General features: G+C 37.9%; 2 protein-coding genes across 2 annotated transcripts; one reads left to right on the forward strand and one right to left on the reverse strand.

Moving 5' to 3' along the window:
* The first annotated feature begins 605 nt into the window (after positions 1 to 605).
* Positions 606 to 5,043, forward strand: LOC114535293 (putative ankyrin repeat protein RF_0381). The gene is made up of 6 exons (XM_028556664.1): positions 606 to 756; positions 1,176 to 1,625; positions 2,196 to 3,212; positions 3,327 to 3,509; positions 3,609 to 4,024; positions 4,231 to 5,043. The coding sequence occupies exons 1-6, from the start codon at positions 606 to 608 to the stop codon at positions 5,041 to 5,043; spliced, it is 3,030 nt and encodes a 1,009-aa protein (XP_028412465.1).
* Positions 5,044 to 7,071: 2,028 nt separating this feature from the next.
* LOC114535273 (transient receptor potential cation channel subfamily V member 3-like) lies at positions 7,072 to 19,715 on the reverse strand. Its single transcript, XM_028556645.1, has 14 exons — positions 19,525 to 19,715; positions 17,600 to 17,770; positions 16,647 to 16,930; positions 16,443 to 16,554; positions 14,794 to 15,039; positions 14,229 to 14,302; positions 12,853 to 13,035; positions 12,145 to 12,318; positions 11,477 to 11,623; positions 10,936 to 11,019; positions 10,495 to 10,672; positions 8,918 to 8,981; positions 7,777 to 7,819; positions 7,072 to 7,574 (listed from the first exon to the last, which is right to left on the reverse strand). The coding sequence occupies exons 1-14, from the start codon at positions 19,624 to 19,626 to the stop codon at positions 7,520 to 7,522; spliced, it is 1,917 nt and encodes a 638-aa protein (XP_028412446.1). The 5' UTR covers positions 19,627 to 19,715; the 3' UTR covers positions 7,072 to 7,519.
* Between the last annotated feature and the right edge of the window lie 384 nt (positions 19,716 to 20,099).

A 20,099-nucleotide genomic window follows, 5' to 3' on the forward strand; every position in this document is an offset into this window, starting at 1 on the left:
ACATCATGCAGCTTTCGAATCATCTGAGTCATTTCATAAATCATTAGCTTAGCCTGGGATCTGGCTTAGTAAATTATTCAGCTTCGTTTGAAATGACGAGGGGATGTTTTTAATGCATGTACAGTACTGTCCAGGAAAACCAGGTCAGCCGATGTCGTACCGCGGTGAGAGCGTGAGACCAAATAACCTAACACGGCGGTTGCCGATTCGACAGACATTAATTCTTAAGATGTTTTTTATTTGATTATTGTGTTGTCGTTATCGGCAGTTTAGAACATTCCGTTCGGAAGCGAACGGCAAACGCGATCGTATTTTTTCCCCTTGCGCGGTCGTCTGCGGTTTCTGCAGTTTTAGGTTATTACTGGACAGTACTATATTTCTAGTAAAATTCTATTATGGGTTACAAAAATTATATCGAAGCTTGCCTTTTAGGTAAAGGTGGACATGCAACGGTCCATTTTCATAATATGAAGTTTGAATTTTTTTAGGGATAGCCGTTTTGCTCAAAGATGGCGACTTCACCAAATAAGATCAGAATGACTGAATCAATAGAAAAAAATAATGTCATCATATCCCAGCGTGAGGAGAGCGACCAAACTTTAATTATGGCAGTAAAGAATCGTACAGCAACGTCGGGGAAATTAGATGACGTGTCTGCGTTGGGAAATAAACAATCCAAGCCTGTTGTTAATGAAAAAAAAGAAATTGAAGTGGAACTTCAAGGAGAAAACATTGAAAACGAAAAATGTCATAATGGTATGAAATTATAAAACATTTATCTAAGAACCAGACTGGTTTATATTAATTGACTCTACCGGAAAAATTAACAAAACTGTGACGTTTTAAGCAGGGAAAACGAACTAAGGTCAACTAACTTCCAAACCAAAGCCCTTATTCGGTTATCGTCTTAATATTAACATGAGAAAATTTCTGGACGCTAATTGATCAAGAAGAATGCAGTCATTTCACCAATTATATATATTCTGTAATCTTTGGAACACGCTGCAACTTCACTGGCAACCCTTTCACTTTTGCTCATAGCCAATAAAAATAACATGTCATTTGTGCATGATAAGAACTCGCCCTGGGGTTGCGTGGCCCCTTTGTTTTGTTTGACCGTGCATCTAATTAATTGAACACGCAACGGTTCAATGTTATCTATTTGTTAAATATAGGTAGTGATGTAAAGCAAGGGGAAAGTGAAAGTGCAAACGTCTGTGAAGAAGGAAAACATAAATTTTGGGACGAAATAAGAAAGCAAGTTGAATGTGGTGAAAACAAAGAAGATCATTGGCAGAGGACAATTCTTTGGCGTGCTTTTCAGTTTAATCCAGTAGATCAAAAAATTGCTAAATATTTAGTTGACCATGGAGCAGACATTTATTCCCAGAACGAAGAAGGTGAAACAGTACTGGGGATTGCGACAAGAAATGGTTTACTCGATCTTGTTAAGTATTTTGTTCAATATGGCCCGAAACGAACATTTCGAGATGATTACAGATCTCTTCAGAGTGCAATACAGTCTCAATCATTTGAAATTGTGGAATATTTCGTTAAAAGGGGCGCTAATGTAAACGGAAATTATACTGATGGGGAAACAGTGCTGCATTTTGCAGTTATTGAAGGTACGCTTGAAATGGTGAAATATCTTGTTGAAAATGGCGCTGATGTAAATGGAAAGGATACTAAAGGGTGGACAGTGCTGCACAATGCTGTTACTGAAGGTAAGCTAGAAATCATAAAATATCTTGTTGAAAATGGCGCTGATGTAAATTGCAAGTATACTAATGGATGGACAGTCTTGCACTATGCTGTTAGCAAAGGTACACTAGAAATGGTAAAATATCTTGTTGAAAAGGGCGCTGATGTAAATGGAAAGGATACTAAAGGGTGGACAGTGTTGCACTACGCTGTTACTGAATGTCCGATGGATATAGTAAAATACCTAGTTGAAAATGGCGCTGATGTAATTGGTAAGACGACGAACGGGTGGACGGTGCTGCACGATGCCGTTAGCAAAGGTACACTAAAAATGGTAAAATATCTTGTTGACAATGGCGCTGATGTAAATGGAGAGGATACTGACGGGTGGACAGTGCTGCACAATGCTGTTACTGAAGGTAAGCTAGAAATCATAAAATATCTTGTTGAAAATGGCGCTGATGTAAATGGCAAGTATATTGATGGATGGACAGTCTTGCACTATGCTGCTAGCAATGGTACACTTGAAATGGTAAAATATCTTGTTGAAAATGGCGCTGATGTAAATGGAAATGATACTGACGGGTGGACAGTGCTGCACAATGCTGTTACTGATGGTAAGCTAGAAATCATAAAATATCTTGTTGAAAATGGCGCTGATGTAAATGGCAAGTATATTGATGGATGGACAGTCTTGCACTATGCTGTTAGCAAAGGTACACTAGAGATGGTAGAATATCTTGTTGAAAAGGGCGCTGCTGTAAATGGCAAGAATACTTACGGTAGGACAGTGTTGCACTGCGCTGTTACTGAATGCACGATGGATATAGTAAAATACCTTGTTGAAAATGGCGCTGATGTAATTGGTAAGGCGACAAACGGGTGGACAGTGTTGCACTATGCTGTTAGCAAAGGTACACTAGAAATGGTAAAATATCTTGTTGAAAAGGGCGCTGATGTAGATGGTAAGAATACATACAGTAGGACAGTGTTGCACTACGCTGTTTCTGAAGGTACGATGGATATAGTAAAATACCTGGTTGAAAATGGCGCTGGTGTAATTGGTAAGACGACGAACGGGTGGACAGTGCTGCACAATGCTGTTAGCAAAGGTACACTAGAAATGGTAAAATATCTTGTTGAAAAGGGCGCTGATGTAAATGGAAAGGATACTAAAGGGTGGACAGTATTGCACAATTCTGTTGCTGAAAAAAGGCTAGAAATCATAAAATGTCTTGTTGAAATTGGCGCTGATGTAAATGGAAAGTATACTGATGGATGGACAATCTTTCACTATGCTGTTTCTAAAGGTACACAAGAAATGGTGAAATATCTTGTTGAAGAAGGCGCCGAAATAAATGGAAAGGATACTGACGGGTGGACAGTGCTGCACGCTGCTGTTACTGACGATAAGCTGGAAATCATAAAATATCTTGTTGAAAATGGCGCTGATGTAAATGGCAAGTCTACTAGTGATGGATGGACAGTCTTGCACTATGCTGTCAGCAAAGGTACGCTAGAAATGGTGAAATATCTTGTTGAAAAGGGTGCTGATGTAAATGCTAAGAGTAATTACGGTAAGACAGTGTTGCACTACGCTGTTACTGAATGTACGATGGATATAGTAAAATACCTGGTTGAAAATGGCGCTGATGTAATTGGTAAGACGACGAACGGACGGACAGTGCTGCACAGCGCCGTTACGAAAGGTACGCTAAGTGTGGTAAGATACCTAGTCAGAAATGGCGCTAATGTAAATGGTAAGAATTCTGACAAGTCGACAGTCCTGCACAGTGCTGTTAATAAAGGTACGCTATATACGGTAAAATACCTCGTTGAAAATGGCGCTGATGTAAATGGAAAGAATACTGACGGGTGGACAGTCCTGCACACTGCTGTTACTAAAGGTAGCCTGGATATCACAAAGCACCTCGTGGAAAATGGCGCTGATGTAAATGCTAAATATACTGACGGTTGGACCGTCCTACACGCCGCTGTCGATACAGGTGAATTAGAAATTGTCAAGTATTTAGTTGAACAGGGTGCTGACATAGCTCCTAAAAGTAATATCAGCGCTCTTGGCACTGACATCATGAGGATGGCTGTTGTGAACAATTCAGTTGCTTTGGTGAAACTCCTCTTGCAAAAGAACATAGTTGTTTCGAGAGCTGGAAAATTTCTTGTCGAGGGAAGGCAAATGAGTCTTCTTGAATGGAGTATTTACATTGGCCATGATGAAATTAAAACTATTCTAAAGAGGTCCATAAAACATCGCGAGAAAATTGAGATGTTGAAAACAATGAACCACAACCAGTTAGAAAAGGTAATTTTTGAAATACATAATCACACAGTTGTTTTAATCAGTTTTGCGTATATAATAAAGGTGAAAATGGAGTTTATGATCTACGCTGTCGCACCGCGAAGACGAGCATTTAGATTCCGCAGACAGTTTTCAATATTCGTTTGCACAATATAACTTATTACCAGATTTTGCCCTCTGCATCTAATAACCATCTCTTTCTCCAATAGACTGAAATACCGATTCAGGCTTTTGTCGCGAAGAATCAATTCAAAATTGGCGATGGTTGTGGTGGTTCACGTGTCTATGTTGGTCTCATGAAAGATGGAAGTGAAGTTGCTGTTAAGAGAATCTTGGTGCAAAGTGAGGACAAAACAGTTGAAAACGAAAAGGAAATCATGAGTCTCATTGAAACGGAAAACTGTCCATTTATAGTGAGCTATCGTTATTTTCATTCTGGCGATGACTTCATGTATCTTATTGTTGATCTTTGCGAGGAAAACTTGAGGGAACTTGTTCATGCATGCAGTATTGAGCATCTACAAGAGCATGGTCCACGAATGATTCGGGAAATTCTATCAGGACTTGAATTTCTTCATGGTAAAGGAGTATTGCACAGAGATTTAAAACCTTCAAACGTCCTGGTTGATATCGAAGGTCGCATGAAATTGGCAGACTTTGGAATAAGCCGTGTCCTAGAAGACGATCAAACGACAGTTCAAACATTCGTGAGAGGCACTCCTGGATGGATGCCATCGGAAGTAACTCAAGCCATTGAGAAAAATGAGAAATGTCGTTTTAAAAGGAAATCAGATGTCCAGGTCGCGGGTATGATTGCTTTCTACGTCTTAACTAAAGGTGAACACCCTTTTGGTTCTTCCTTTGATCGAATGAGAAATATTTCGGAAGGGAACTCTGTCAGTTTGAAGAAACTTGGTGATCGCAAAGCTCAAAAGTTTGTGTCGTGGCTGATCAATCATAAAATTGATGAGAGACCTTATGCTCACGAGGCGTTGAGGGATCCTTTCGTTGATGAACATTGACACAGTCGAAATACAGAACTTTTCTACGGAGATGAGGCAATTATCGTCGAAATTAATTACGAAGGAGTTTCGTGGACTTGAACATATGATATTTGTCAAGAAGGGGGGAGGGGGTTGACACTTTTCACACAAAGAAAAAAAATCTGAATGCAAAAACAAAGGCCTATAATAACTGTAATTAAACAAAGACTGAAAACCAATGTAATAATGAAGTTATATGTTGAAATAAACTGTTAAATACTGGATAGTGTCAGAGCATTCAATGTTGTGTGTATTTCAGATACGGCTTTCTACCATCTGTGACGATATTCACCCCCCTGTCAGAGCCTTGTCCCGTTATTCGCACGAAATCCGTACGGATTGTTTTGAAAAACTCGTGTGCAAATTTTACAAGATAGTAAAATGCTGTATTTTTCAAATTTTATCATCAGCTTTACCATGTTGACCGCTATGGTCAACTTACACTAAAACAGTTTACCTGTCCTAAATGAAATGCATACAAACTCATACACATGCAGGTCCTTGACTAATCAGGCGCATCCAGCTTCAGTTGAGTGATATAAAAGGATCTCAAAATTGTTCAAATGGCTGGGATAATGAGATTAATTATTAACATGATAAATATACTAGATGCTGATTGGTCATGAGCAGTACAGTTATCTCATTGATGATTTTTGCCAGAATAAACAAAATGGCTGTAAACTTAATAAACAAACTGAACAGCCTTAGAGGAAGAAAGCACAGAAAGCCAAAAGTACAAAATAATGGATGAAAGTCGGGATGTCAAGCAGGCCTGTATTTTGACAAACGCTTGCATTAAAAACAAGGGGCCATTGACATTTAGAGCTTTTTAAACTATTAACAACTGGGATTTTAAAGTACACATTTTTGCTGTCGTTGAAGCTTCCACTTGAATTATATTCATACATATTCAATATCCTGACGTAGTTAGATCTGCGAAAAAAACGTGCCGAAACCTAGAGTTGCTGGTCACCGGTGCCCCAGCGACTAATTACGTACTAAAGGATCTCGACGGGGCGTTTCAAAATTCAACTGATATTTTATGCTAATAATAAACAAATATGCATGCGGGATTATTAGAGATGTTTGAAAATTTTGCCAAATCCGACCCGCCCCGGCTTCGCCAGGCAAAGAATACGTATTACTAGAGATTATTTTTGTGTCCTCAAATTCTCCCAAAATGTACACGTCATGCATACGCCACCATACTTGCTGGAACATGGCTGCCTGTGATTTCTTACTATTTCTGCCGTTTTAGTAGTAGTTTGTTGGCTTTTAATTGATATAACTTAGTAAATTTATTTTCAAATTAATTTTTACCTCGCGAATGCCAAAGCATTAGTGAAATAGGTCGCACGGCAGATAGCATAAAAGAAATGACGTAATGACAAATGACGAATATCAGGCAATAAACATTCGCCAGCAAGTTACCACTGAGACGGACAATGTCCACCTTATTCATCTATGGCCTGGCTGATCCCGAAATGTACTCGCCATCGCATGATTGATTATCGTTAACAATTTTTATTGGCCAAAAGAAACTTCTAGGACGAACATGCGTTAAGTTGAAGTTAATTTACAAATCAATACAGAGTTAAAAAGTAAATTATATCGTCTGTAGTCTAGACGAAAAGTCTGAAAATGATGTAGCTAACTGCAGCAATTGTGTTGACATCGGAAATCTGTGTCCAACAATATACATATTTTCTTTCAATTTCAAACTGAAAATTTTAGGACCACAACATTCTCTGGCTCGTATGACCAAAAAAACCCGAAACCAGCCTGCATAATAATTATAGGTATTAGAAATGGTTGTTATATATGGTTAATTTTGCTTTCACTTACACCGTTACAGTACAAAATATATTAAACTTGCCTCAATATTCAATCTGCTTACAGTAAATAATATTTCCAACGAATACACAGCTAACTATTAACGCGGGTTCCTTTTTTTATCCTTGTAGATCTTTGATTAATGCGGCACTGATCTTGGCCCAACTTATAGAAGAGAAAATTGCACCACGCGGGGATGTTAAATTTTTATGGGGATTTTATTTGACTTGTCTGTATAAAAACACAGTTTATCACAAACTTTTGTACAGAGGATGTCCAAAGAACTCAAACTATGGTACCTACATATACCAAAAAAATTCTTAACGACGCGCTAGAAGACATATACCACGTGTGGATTCATTCTTTTTTTTACATCATGTATAGAAGAATGAAACAAAGAAACGAGATGCGTGAGCGTCACAGACGGATAAAATGCTAAAAAAATTAATATAAAAAAGACTATCAAGTAATTAATTCTGGCTTCCTATGATTCATGGCATAACATTTTCTCTTTTATTATATTCATTTTGAACTCTATGGTGTTTCTTGCAATCTGATTGGTGACTTTTGATTTCACACCAAATTGCACTCCACTCAGTGCAATTACCATTATTTATTTTCTTTAATCGTCTTCACAATTAAATTCAGCTTTCCGTACAACCTTTCTCATTATTTCCCTAAAAAGGTACAATAACTGACTTGGAAATAAATCCGGATATTTTAGTATGCATCAATTTCTTGACCCAATTTGTAAAATAGTAACAATTTGGAAGCATTTAAAATTTTCCGCGCGACAGTTGAAAGCAGCCCTAAGTCACAAATTTGCTACAATTCGACAATTATGTAAATGCGTCTGAAAAATAAAACGGTCTCACTCACCTAACCGAGATGAGCGTTTTTTCCTCGCTGTATTCCAACATCTCTGCAATGTAATGAACACAAACAATTAAACTAATAGAAAAGCTTTTAAGGTGGTTCGTAAATATAACGCGGCTCCCCACATTTTTGCCCAAAAATTATTTTGCCATGCACGAAACTCACTCCTGAGTGATATTAAGAGGAAATTTTCGTCAAATATGCGTGATATACTGTTATTATATTGTGGCTGGACAAACATGGTGGATTTCGTTTTAAAATAATACTTCCTGTAAAATGGTGAATAATATGTCGTTTTACTGGAAGAAGTCAAAATTTTGGCATTCTGATTATGTTAGCGAAAATGTAAACAAACTTGCTGATCTGTCTAAAACGAAATTCGCCTGGTTGGCTGGGCAGAGTACACAAGTGGCACTGAAAATCTTTACGTATAGAACTTCCGACATCCATTGGTCGAATAGTAAAAATCGATCGAGAATGATTTTCAACTCGAATTAACTTTTACATCTTAGATGCTACCAGAGAGAATCATTTTAAAAAAGTTCAATGACACAAATTATGAAAGGTAACTCAGTTAAATTACTCGGTGTTTTTTTACAATCTGTAAAAAGTACCAAGTACTAAATATACTAACTATACTAACATCTAAGCTCTTCATTTGCCCAAACCAAACACTGATTTTAGTCACAGTCACATTTTGTAATCAATTAATCCCGAGTCGGTACGTAGCGCCGTGCGAGGGTACTAATTCCGGTGGGCGATATAGTACACCAGGGTATTTCGACAGACCATAGTCGACGGTGACGGTCAACGACGGAAAAACACGTAAAATTAATATCTAAGTATTTTACGAAATGCTGAGCGCGCAATGCGTGAAAGTAGTTGATTTATAAGCAACTTTGAGTTGCGATATCGCTCTGCTTAGAAACGATTTTGTTTGGAAGAAAACATTGCCGATTCTTTTTACTTCTTTATTAAACTAAATCGCTCCTGAACATGGCGAAATCACAACTAAAATTGGCCTGGATAATTCACACTACGGTCACGCATTGCGCGCTTGAAAGCTATAAGGGTAAAGGTCTATTAGGTTGGAATTCCATTGGAGACAGTACTTAGCTATGTGAAATGTTTATGTTATACTAACCCTCGATAAGTTCAACCTCGCTCACTTGTTGCTCGCCCTCATGGAAATATCTCATTCGAAAGTTCTAAAGAGACGAGATGAGAATATGAGCTGAAGAACCTGCGAGAACGAATGATATAATTGTCTTACGATATCTATTGAGTTTTTTGAGATATATATTGTCGGATTTCACGAAGGACGTTATCAACAGTTCGGTTTTAAATTGTTTATCTTTGACAAGATCGGGGACAAAAGACTGGAGTATCCGTTGTCGTTCTTTCACAATACTTTTTTCCCACACGTACCAATTTCAGTGAGCACGGATGGCAAAATTGCTATCTTAGATCCAGAAAGCGGAACTTTATATACTGGAGACAGATATGCCGAGTTTAACAACTCTAGTTTCAATACGAGTTTTCAAATAAAGAAGCTGTCAAATTTTCCGTCAAGCAAGACAACAGTCAGAGTCGCAAGTGCTTCCAAAACTCTTTACATCTGCGCGGAAGATGGACGAGTGGATCACAAGTTTAAGATACCAGCACGCAACGCGGTCATTGATTCGATCGCAATCAATTACGTCACGGGACGCATTCTTGTTAAAGTGTCTAACAAAGAACAAGTTTACCGTTTCTCGGAAACTGGACAGTTCATAGACAGTTTATGTCTGGGAAGCAACGAGTGGATTCATGATGCTGTTTTGGCTTCACATCCAAATGGCGCGGTTGCCTTAATTGGTAAAACAGAAGCAACCTTTCATCATTAGTTGCATATAAAAATTTTTGATAAACATATAGCTATCTCTTTTCCCCAGTGCGAAAAAATCTTGCGGGCATTTATTTTCTCAGTCTCGTTATTTACCCTAAAGGAGTGATGAAATGAAGAATAGCCCATATATATTGAAACGCTGCAAAAAAGGTTAACATACAGGGGGTGATTGTATAATGAAGGCTGGGTAGCGCTATCCACCTGATAGTGCTATTTTCAACCGTTCTAGAAAATACATGAAAAGCAAAAAAATTAGCTTTGCAACGAAAATAAAGAATCCTCAATTTAGTAATACTAAATAACGGGCAAGTGAAAAAACACTATTCGGTGCATGGACAGCGCTGTCCACTGAACGTTTGTACAATCGGCCCCAGGAAACGTCGTTGATACGTTACTTGGTCGTTAAGTTGAATTATTGTGTTAATATATTGCGCATATTTCAGTTTAATTTTATTCCTTATTGCAAACAACGAAACAATTAATATATTTTTTCCTGGTTATCATATCTTGATCTCGGTAATCATAGCGGTCTCTCAGGCTGCTTTCAATCGGTCAAAATGTTCGAAACGGTCATATTTGAAATTGAAATAAGAAAAAAATCGGCAAAACCGCCTTTCACGTGCTAGGCAGATGCATATGTCAATGCTTGAATGCTAATTTAGGAAACATTCTAAAATACCATGTAATCTGTCTGCACTGAAATATAACACGACCAGTCTAGCCGTTTTACCTTATAAAGGATAGCGCACAAAGAAACACAGAACTCATTATTTCCCGAGGAGAAATACATTCTACATTATCTTATACATGTACATGGATTGATGGACACTTACAAATGGCCATGGCCACTGTTCAAGACGAGCGATGATCGACATTCTATCGACGGAATATTGGAACTTTGCATTATTCTTAGCCTCACTGTACGTGTCACTCAACTGCGCTATCAGCACATTGAGCAAAACCACGACTACCAGACCCGTGTAGACGAGAAGAAGAATGATGGTCAACCAGCTAGAAATGGAGAAACACAAACATAATCTTAATTAGTAAACAGAGTTAACTAGCAGAACACGAAATCCCTACTAGTAAATTTCTATACAATCATTTGATATAGCCTTTCTAGCTGTGGCGTACCTGGTTGTTATCGCTGACAGAAATCGCTGACAAATTTCCAGCAGAATTTGCCACTAGGAACGGATTACATGAACCTCGCAGGCCAGGTAAGAGAAGCCTGACTTGCGAGGTTGCGGATTACGTGAACATCGTGTAATTACCTGAATATTGTGTAGTCTTCTTCAACTACTTGTTGTTGCTCTGTGAGAACTCGTACAGCAGCCAGCAATAATTTACCGTAATTACTAAAACATAAGGCAGGGAAATAAGCGACAGCATATCAAAAGAACTTATGTGGCGTCCAGAAGTTAGAATGTCACATCTTGTATATAACGACTTGTTTTATTGTGACTTTTTAAATGTGTTTTCAAGATTCGCACTATTTATTTCTAACTAGTGACAAGTTTTGATCACGTCGTTTTTAACTGGTATCAAGGGGCCGCGGTTGTTCAAAAGCCAGTTACCTTAATCCTGGGTTTACGCAAATCTTTAGGTGAATTTTTTAATCGCTTCTTTATAAAAAGTTTGACACATTTCCAACAAATATTTTAGGCACCAACAGAAAGGTTATTTTGGAAAGTTTACAGGAGACGGATGAAAACATAACCCAGGTTTAGCACGGCCCCTCGCGGACGAGCAGTTGCGTTCCACCCCTTCCGCCCTTGCACTTTAGTTAAGGGTTGTTCTGTGTATAGGTATTACCTGAAAGTATCTTGTTTTCCTGTGGCTGTCAACGCCATGAAGAGAGCACCGCAGAAACCAACGCAAACAACAACAAACAAGACTAAGAACCGGCTTATGTCCCGATAAATGATTTTCGCCAAAGTCTTCGTGTACAGTCCAGTCGTCCTAAAGAGAAAATAATACATTGTCCAGTGTATTAGCAAAATTAATCTATTCGAGAATTTCCAGTTTTCAAAATCCATGTTATTGAAATAGTATGCCCGATACTTAAAATAGTATGGAAGTTTACAATATCCATGCTAATTGCCGTCTCCATTGTATGGCTATATATAGTAGGGAAAAAATTATACAATATCCATACTAATTGCGATTCCATAGTATGCATTTAAAAAAAAATTCCAGTGTAATAAGAGACGCCTTGCAAAACTAAAGACCATCGATGGTGCAAATTTTTAAGTCACACTATTTAAGTCACAAGCGAACAGACGTCTGTCCCAACGCAAGATGTAGGGACAGGATTTTAAATTATGTCAGTAAAAATCTAAGCTATCAGGTTAATCATAATCCTGATTCAAGCGGGTAAGTTTATTGCTAATATTTTAATGGTTAAATAGTTGAGAAAATGTTGGTTTCAGTACAGCAGACGTTCTGTAAGACGTTTTGTAAAGTTACAGCTGTATAATTACTTGGTAACACAGGAAAACTTGAAAATTCTGAGAAAATTGAACAAATATCCGAGACTTGCGATGCTCCATTGCGAACTTGAATCGGCGTAACGAAGTGGAATGATAATCAATGTCAGAAGCAGACCACACCAATCACAATAGTTGTAAAATTCTTTGAAATAGGTATCGTATTCCCTGAAATAAAAATTACGGTGATTCAATCGTGCATGTCTTGTATCATTCACACATGTCCTGCTTATATTATTCGCGTCAACCGGATTTTAAACAACCAGCTAAGAAGAAATCATCATTCAGTGAAAACCATCCACAGCAGGTTCTGAACCCTGCCCAGTATGATGTCTTGACTGAGTCATGATTGGGTGCTTTTAACATCCTGGGGCTGGTTGTATAAAATAATTCAACTACATTTTGAAAAGTTGAATCCTAGTTAACTCAGAAATACACGACTCTGATTGGCCAATTCCGTCCTTAACTACAGTAAAAAGTTAACCAGTCTTTTGTACAGCGCGAAACCTTTTTACCGCAAGTAGTCAAAATTTATACATTCTGATTGGGTTACTGAAAATGTAAACAAACTTGCTGATAGTTCTAAACGAAATCCCCCCTTGTTAACTAGAAACATAATTAGGTAACTTCAATTAACCTTAGCAAGTTGGCTTCAGGCAATGTTATAGAGATCCTGTAAGACTTTTCACCACAAACACTTACCGAACAATTTGAAAAATTTCTTCAAAGATGTAGAGCATGACGAAAATAATGCTAAGAACTTCACAAAATAGTCTAAAGTTGTCAGCTGGTCCGTCGTACTGGCTCGGATCGTCCCGGGTCGCCCCGTAGATCAATGCATAGGACAACAGCGCCAGAAATATCACGTAACCGATCGCCTGCAAGCTGAAATTTATTAAAAAATTGAGACAGAAAAAACACCCAGTGATGTTAAACTAACTTATTTATGCTGTTTAAATTCTAAAGAAAATACGCAAATATTTCGCTATATTTCTCTGCAAGTGGAAATGAAAAGAAATATCTCCACTTGCACGTACGTACACGCCGAAATCGCGCGTGCGTACGGCTTGCGGGCCTGTTTTGTTATACGTACAAAAAATTAGCTGCGACTGCCGGCTTAACGAACAGTTTCGAGTCACCGAGCATGCGCCAAAAAGGCCGCACTGACCGTACGTGCAAGTGGAGGCCGGTCTTTAGGGCTGCTTTCCACTGTCGCTATTCAATCGTTGATAACTTTTACGTGCGTATACCTATGCAGAAACGTCTGCACGGGGTTTCTGTCAGTCGTAAAATAGGAATGGAAAATACTGATTAGCAGGGCCGTAGCTGGAGGCAAAATTCCAGTGGGGGAGTGTATTAATATATCCTCGCTGATTTCATCTGTACGCTATTGTTCCTATGATATGTAAATGTTAATATATAAACATAAACCCCCCCCCCTCAATTTACGGTCCTGCACATTGGTGTTTCATGGCGTGGTTTCCGACATATGCATGGTATACGTATTGGATACGGTATGCCTATCGAAATTTCACTGATATTTGCAATGCTAGTCTGATTCACAAACTTTCTTAAGAAAAAGTGACGTTGCTATATGGTAAATTGCTATAATGTTTTATTGTTAGCCACCTATACTTGAATGACAGTAATTCTCTGAATGATAATATAACCAGGGAGTCTTGCTTTAATATCTCCCCTGAGGAAGACCCTTATAGTCGAAACGTCGAAAAGATTTTTCGTCCATTTTTGACTCAAGTAGGAGTATCAGGGAATCACTGCTAACGGTCTCGCATTCTTTAGTGCCATTAACTCGACCAACCTGCTTTGCGCACTCAGTATTAAAAACTTGTTTAATTGGTTAGTCTACTAGCCAACAAATAATCGGCTATTTGTATAACCGTGAGTCGTCTCATTGAGACCTTCGATTAAGCAGTTGTTTGTTATACCATCGATGAATGCTAAATTTCGGATAACCACACACAAAACCAAAAATAAACTTGAACAACATGTACAAAATGTACACAATCGAGCTATGAGAAATCCTTACGGGAATATTCAAAGAATATAGGCAGCTATACCTAAACCATAAATGAGCAAATTCCTTCCACTTTCTCCTTACATACATTCTGATCACAGGGTGCTGAATCGCCTCCTGCAAAGAAAAACGAGATAGCAAATTATGCCCAAGAAGAAATACATTGACGAGCTTTAATCTTAATTAAATTAATGGACATCAGCTATACACGACGAGAGATTTATACATTTTTCATATATCTATTCGAAGCTTTTCTAGGAAAAAAGACCACATGGAGACCACATAAAACTACAATACAACTCATTAACTATGTTGAGGTAGATTTATGCAAAAAATTGTTCCTTTCTCATCACATGTCTATTGTATTTTACACGTCTTAGTATTGTATCTCGTCACATGTCTATTGTATTTTGATGAGCTTAGCAAGACGAATGCCATTGGTAAATTTGGCTAAAATACAATAGACACGTGACGAGAAAGGAACCATTTTTTGCATAAACCTGGACAATAACATAGTTAATGAGTTGTATTGTACTTTTATTTAGTATCCAAACCATGTATTATCTATCAACTGTGGGTAAACCAATTACGACAGACTTCAGTCATACCTTATTGTTACTTTTGGTTAAACGGCGTAGACAGGACTTGGATTTCGCATTAAATGCATTGTTTTCTTCCCCATTAACTCTGGGCTCCAGGCCCTTATCATCTCTCTCCAACAGGTGATAAAAGAAGTCGTAGTCCAATGGATCATCCGGAAGACTTGACCAAGCTCGTTCTATGCGTTCATCCCCCTTCTCCAGGTCTGGCCAACGTGGGTTGACCAGGCTACTAAACACGGCCACGACAGTTTTCTATATTTATTATAATTCAGTGCGTAGTCAGATAACGGAAAAAATAAACAGTAATATCTTACTCTCATTTTATGTTTTGTATCTTACTCTTATTTACTATTAACGCAACAAATGGACAGCTTGTAAAAAGCTTGACAGGTTTGTAACAAACCTGTTGTACCAAGATTGTGTAAATTTGCCGAGCTGTGATTCAATTAAGATGTGACTCACACACAACTTGTGCCCGCAACTAGTATTCGGACAGGTTGACTGACAGAACTTTGGCAAGTTGTTGCAAAAACTTGTAACAAGACTGTTGTGTTTATCAGGTTTGTAGAAAATCTGAGGCCGGCTTGTTACAAGGTGAGCGTCTTTACGTTTGTATGGTGAAGATGACGTGTTTATTCCTGGCGTCGGCTGGCGTAACTCACCGGGCATTTCGCGACATTTAAAGGATTATAAATTTTTGGTAATATCCGAATTTTTAATCAGAACACTTTAAAACAAAAAAATGTACGTGTATACATTAACTTTTGATTATGTTTTCATATCACTTATATACTCGGGCCAGCGAATATGCGAATGAGAGCAAGGACCTATATGACGACGTAAGCAATCGTGTTGACGACCATAGCTCCTGATTTAGGTCGCATTTACACGATACCGGATAAGTTTTCGTATACGATTATCTACGTTGATTATCCGATATACATATGCAGGGTATCGGATTTGTCTTGATCACACGATAACGGATTGATTAAAAATACAAACAGATTGGCATAAAAACAAATGTGAAAACGTTACCGTGTGCACACAGCCTGCGCCCCGTTTCAGACGTCGAACTTTTCATGTGCTGAACATAATGTTATTGAGGTAATGTGTGCATGTTTATATAAGCTTATTTGCATTCGATTCGGCACATGAAACGTTCGACGTCTGAAACGGGACTGTAAGTCAGAATTTAAATGTAGCCGTGCCATGGTTAATTGTTTTTAGATTTTAATGCTTTTTAAGAGTCTTTTAGTACGAAACTAAAATGTAAACAAACGTGCTGATTGGCTAATAAGAATATCCCTCCCCTAGTTTTGTTAGCGCCGTATGTTTCATCAATTGAAAGAGCAGGTCTCCTTTGGGACACCAGGGTCCGGTTGTTCAAAAGTCGGTTAACTTATATTTCGCCTGGGTTATATTCATAAAGCAAATCTTTACATCAATATTTTTAATCCCTTGTTTACAAGATGAATATATTTTCCATAAATATTTTCTGGACTGACAAAAGCCATGTTTTATAAAGGTTTTAAAAAACGAACAGCGACTCAGAAACACTTAAACCAAAAGAGTGGGTTAAAACATATCCCAGAGTTAGCGCTAACCCAGTTTGGAACAACTGGCCCCTGGTGTATTGTACTCATAATAACACTTACTTTCATACTTGGTGTAGGTTTATTCGTAGCAGGATTCCTCTCGCTGATATAATCGCCTAAACTGTACTTCGCTGCTCCTAGGTTTTCGTTATATTTAAAGAGGTTGTGAACCCTACAAAAACAATAGAATAGTCACATACCGCTGAAAACCGTTTCTCAAAGCTTCCAACTAAATTATGAAGAAGGTTTGTTGCGGTTCTTTACCGGTCTTGCTTCATCTGTGAAATGAGAAAGGCCGCAGTTTCATCGTGAAAATCCATCAGCGCCATTTCTACAGGAAGGTATCGTTTGTGTGGGTCTTCATCTTTAATATCTTGATGAACTAGACCAGGGTATTTCTTCACAAGATGTTTAGCAACATGAATGAAATCCTGTTTGGCAGCGATATGTAGCAAGGTGGGTTTTGCCGGCTTGTCGTTTTTGTCACGAAAGCCCCTGTACGTGTCCGTCGTGTCTTTTTCCAAAATAATCTTTGTGAAGCGACCTATCTATAGAAATTAGGTAACATAAATGCATATTGTAATTATTTTCCACGTGCTTGAAATGATACCGCAATAGAAAATTGCTGTTTAAGACTTAGCTGATCTATTGTATATGAAGTTGTTCCTGTGCACCCAGGCACCCCCGCGCGCTCATTTGTTTTCTCAGCTGACCTCTATATAATAGGAAGTTGACGTTTCACGACGCCCTTGCAAAACAATGAAAAACCACACGCGAGACAAAAGCTATGCATATAACTTGTGATCCCACGACACTGTCGTCATTCTTACAACGCCTTCAAATTGAAATATATGTCATATGAATAGAAGAACAAATTATTTGTTTAGTCGAAATGATTTTTCATTGACCGATGTAAATTTCCTCCATGTGAACGGCCCTAAAGATAACCACCAGATTGGATCTAAACACGCCTGCATCTAAACAGGCCCTTCTAAAGGCCTGTTTACGCTTTCATTTTACGTACGGTTTTCTCCTTTTGATGGATGTGAACGAGTGAATTAATTACTGATGCTCAAGAAGACCTCTTATAAATGAGAGCATTCGTAACTAATTACTCGTTCACATCTATCAAAAGAAGAAAATCGCAGAATAAATCGCAAGTGTTAATACGCCTTAAGAATGTTAGAATTACTAGTTTCTTCGAAATGACTACCTACCATTTTTTCCAAGCTCTTTAAAACATCCGGTTTACCCTTGAACTTTTTCGGCCAATCTCGTATAATGACAAGCAGACAATCTGTACCCAATTTATTCATCAACCTTTCAACACGAACTTCGTCCATTGCCTCGCTCCATGTTATGCCTTTTGATTCAAACTTCTTTTGAACCTAAATGTATTTATTTTGACAACAAATAAATCCCAGTCAATAGAAGGGTTTCATTTAATTCATTTATATATTATAAGTGCTGTGTAGAACTAAATTTATCAGAGGAGGAGGGGCTCTATTGACGAGGGTGGAGCCGGGTGACGTCATTGTGTGACACCATATATGTTCAGAACTTGTCACTGAGATGACTCTTATATTAAAGGCCATAACTCATATTAATTAAGTCACATGTCTCACATTAAGTCATTTAATATAAAAAATAATAAAATATTAGCTGACTGGCTGTGCCTGCAACTCCCAAAGCAACTCCCCAAGACTCACAATGGAAGTACTTAGTGTGAATTTGAACCTTAAGCTAAGCTGATGAACATAGGAGTATAAAAAGATTTTGATTCTACCTTATTAAAAAGTAGCTGAGTTTCTGTAAAAGTTCAATTAATAAATTATTAATTTCCTAAATAGAAGGGGGGGAGGGATTTGCCCTACCAGAGATTTAAGAAAGGGGTCTCTATTCTCATTCTCATTTATACATCTCGACATTATTTGCATTAACACAGTTTAATAAATATTCGGTACAGCTGATATGGTTTCACCCCCACCTAGCAAAGTCCTGGCCTGCACCCCCCCCCCTCCTCCAAGAAAACCGACTTGTATCCACCCATGTGTCACATGCAGAAACTTTACCCTTTAATGTGTGACAAATGGTAAACCGTGAAATTGCTTAACATATAGCATATTTAGGAGAAAGATCCATCCGATATATGGTATATGACACTTGATTCAAATGATATAATCATATGGCATAGTTGTAACAAGTTTTATGTGCATGATTCCAAGATTGCAGGACATGAACCCTCTGAGTGACAGCATTCATTAGCAAGTAAAATTATGCTAAGATTGTTTTTTCATATTTATAGCATATGAATTACACACTGTCTCTACAGGTTTTAGCACAATGAGAGCCTGCTCAGACTCAGACAAAGAAAGGTTTCACTAATGATGAATTGAAGAGGTTTCACTAATTATTTATTGGTTTAACATGAAAATTGATTTTGCTCTAAGCTTATATGGTACTTTTTACAAACACCCGTTGGAATGTAGCAAAACAAAGACAGCCCCAATGGGTGTCAGTCACACAGCTGACTTCTAAATGAATATACATGTAGGGATTGAGTGATGATCCATACTGTACAAGCAATATTCATCCAATAGCAATATTGTGACTTTGCCCACGGGGGCAAAGGAAAACAGTATTGGTGAGAATTGGTCAAAGCAGTTGCATATAATGTATGGTACATTTAACATTTGTCTCTCACTTGTAGATACTGTAAACAATTTGATAGCTATAATTTGCTATGTTGATCAAGGTAATAACAGCCGGTAGACTGTGGTGTGAGATAAGAATAGAATTATTATTTATTAGTTTTATAATAGAACTCTTATATAATCTGTCGAAATCACGAACAGTTATTCAGAGTTATTTATGCAGAACACTCTGGATGTATGATTTATTGTTAATCAATGCAATTTAGTCAATACCCGATACATTCTGTTACTGTATTTAAACTTTTAATCTAGTCCTTTTAGCCATGAGAAATGTGCAAAAGTGCAAGGTCAAGGGCAATGGCAGCTTGTTGAAGTTGGTAAGCTTTACCAGACATTTGATTCGTGCGAGAACGGCTCACATGATCAAAGATTATTCGATATTAACTACAGTCAATACCGTGGTTAAATTAACAATAACAAAAGCAAACCTCATCCCAAAACTCTTGATCAAACGGATCTTCTAGTTTCCCACTGTCCTCTTCGGATTTCCTTTCCTCCAGCGGCATAGCCGTGTATTTACTTTCAGACATTTTCACTCCTATTAATCTTTATCCAAACAATTTTTGCAACGTAAAACGTAAACACAGGGATGTATTTACCCAAAGCCACAAGCGCAACGCCCAACTCCTATGAAATATCGGGCATACAGCCCGCAGCTCATCGCATTTTCTGGAGTTTTTTTTTGTTCGCTAATAATTTTGTGTTCGTTTAATAATGATGAGCATCGTCCGTAGGCCATAGTGATGAATTTTCTGTAATTCCGTTATAAATGAAAATCAAAGATTCCTGATATTCACATAATGTGGATATACATGTCGCGTCAAATGGGCTACATTTGATCGTCTATGTCCATGTCACAACTCACAATTGCTGGGGTTTTTTAAAAAATTTTTGGTGCTCTTCGGCAATTGGTACGGTTTAACATGCATCTTTTAAATCAACAGATGCCATGCACCTGTTTTTTCCCCTACCCACAAAACATTCAACATTCTCAACTATAACT

The sequence above is a fragment of the Dendronephthya gigantea genome, unplaced genomic scaffold, assembly GCF_004324835.1.
Source record: "Dendronephthya gigantea isolate DGI-Jeju-01 unplaced genomic scaffold, DenGig_1.0 000115F, whole genome shotgun sequence".
Classification (NCBI taxonomy): domain Eukaryota; kingdom Metazoa; phylum Cnidaria; class Anthozoa; order Malacalcyonacea; family Nephtheidae; genus Dendronephthya; species Dendronephthya gigantea.

Bases quoted from the DNA above. Each gene is read 5' to 3' on its own strand.
- LOC114535273 (XM_028556645.1), bottom strand. From the start codon at position 19,626: ATGTCTGAAAGTAAATACACGGCTATGCCGCTGGAGGAAAGGAAATCC. The intron at 17,771-19,524 runs GTTTGCTTTTGT...AAATACATTTAG, and splicing joins ATCAAGAGTTTTGGGATGAG to GTTCAAAAGAAGTTTGAATC. The intron at 12,319-12,852 runs GTAAGTGTTTGT...TTTTTATTTCAG, and splicing joins GAAATTTTTCAAATTGTTCG to GGAATACGATACCTATTTCA.
- LOC114535293 (XM_028556664.1), top strand. From the start codon at position 606: ATGGCAGTAAAGAATCGTACAGCAACGTCGGGGAAATTAGATGACGTG. The intron at 757-1,175 runs GTATGAAATTAT...TGTTAAATATAG, and splicing joins AAACGAAAAATGTCATAATG to GTAGTGATGTAAAGCAAGGG. The intron at 1,626-2,195 runs GTACGCTTGAAA...ATGGATGGACAG, and splicing joins GCATTTTGCAGTTATTGAAG to TCTTGCACTATGCTGCTAGC.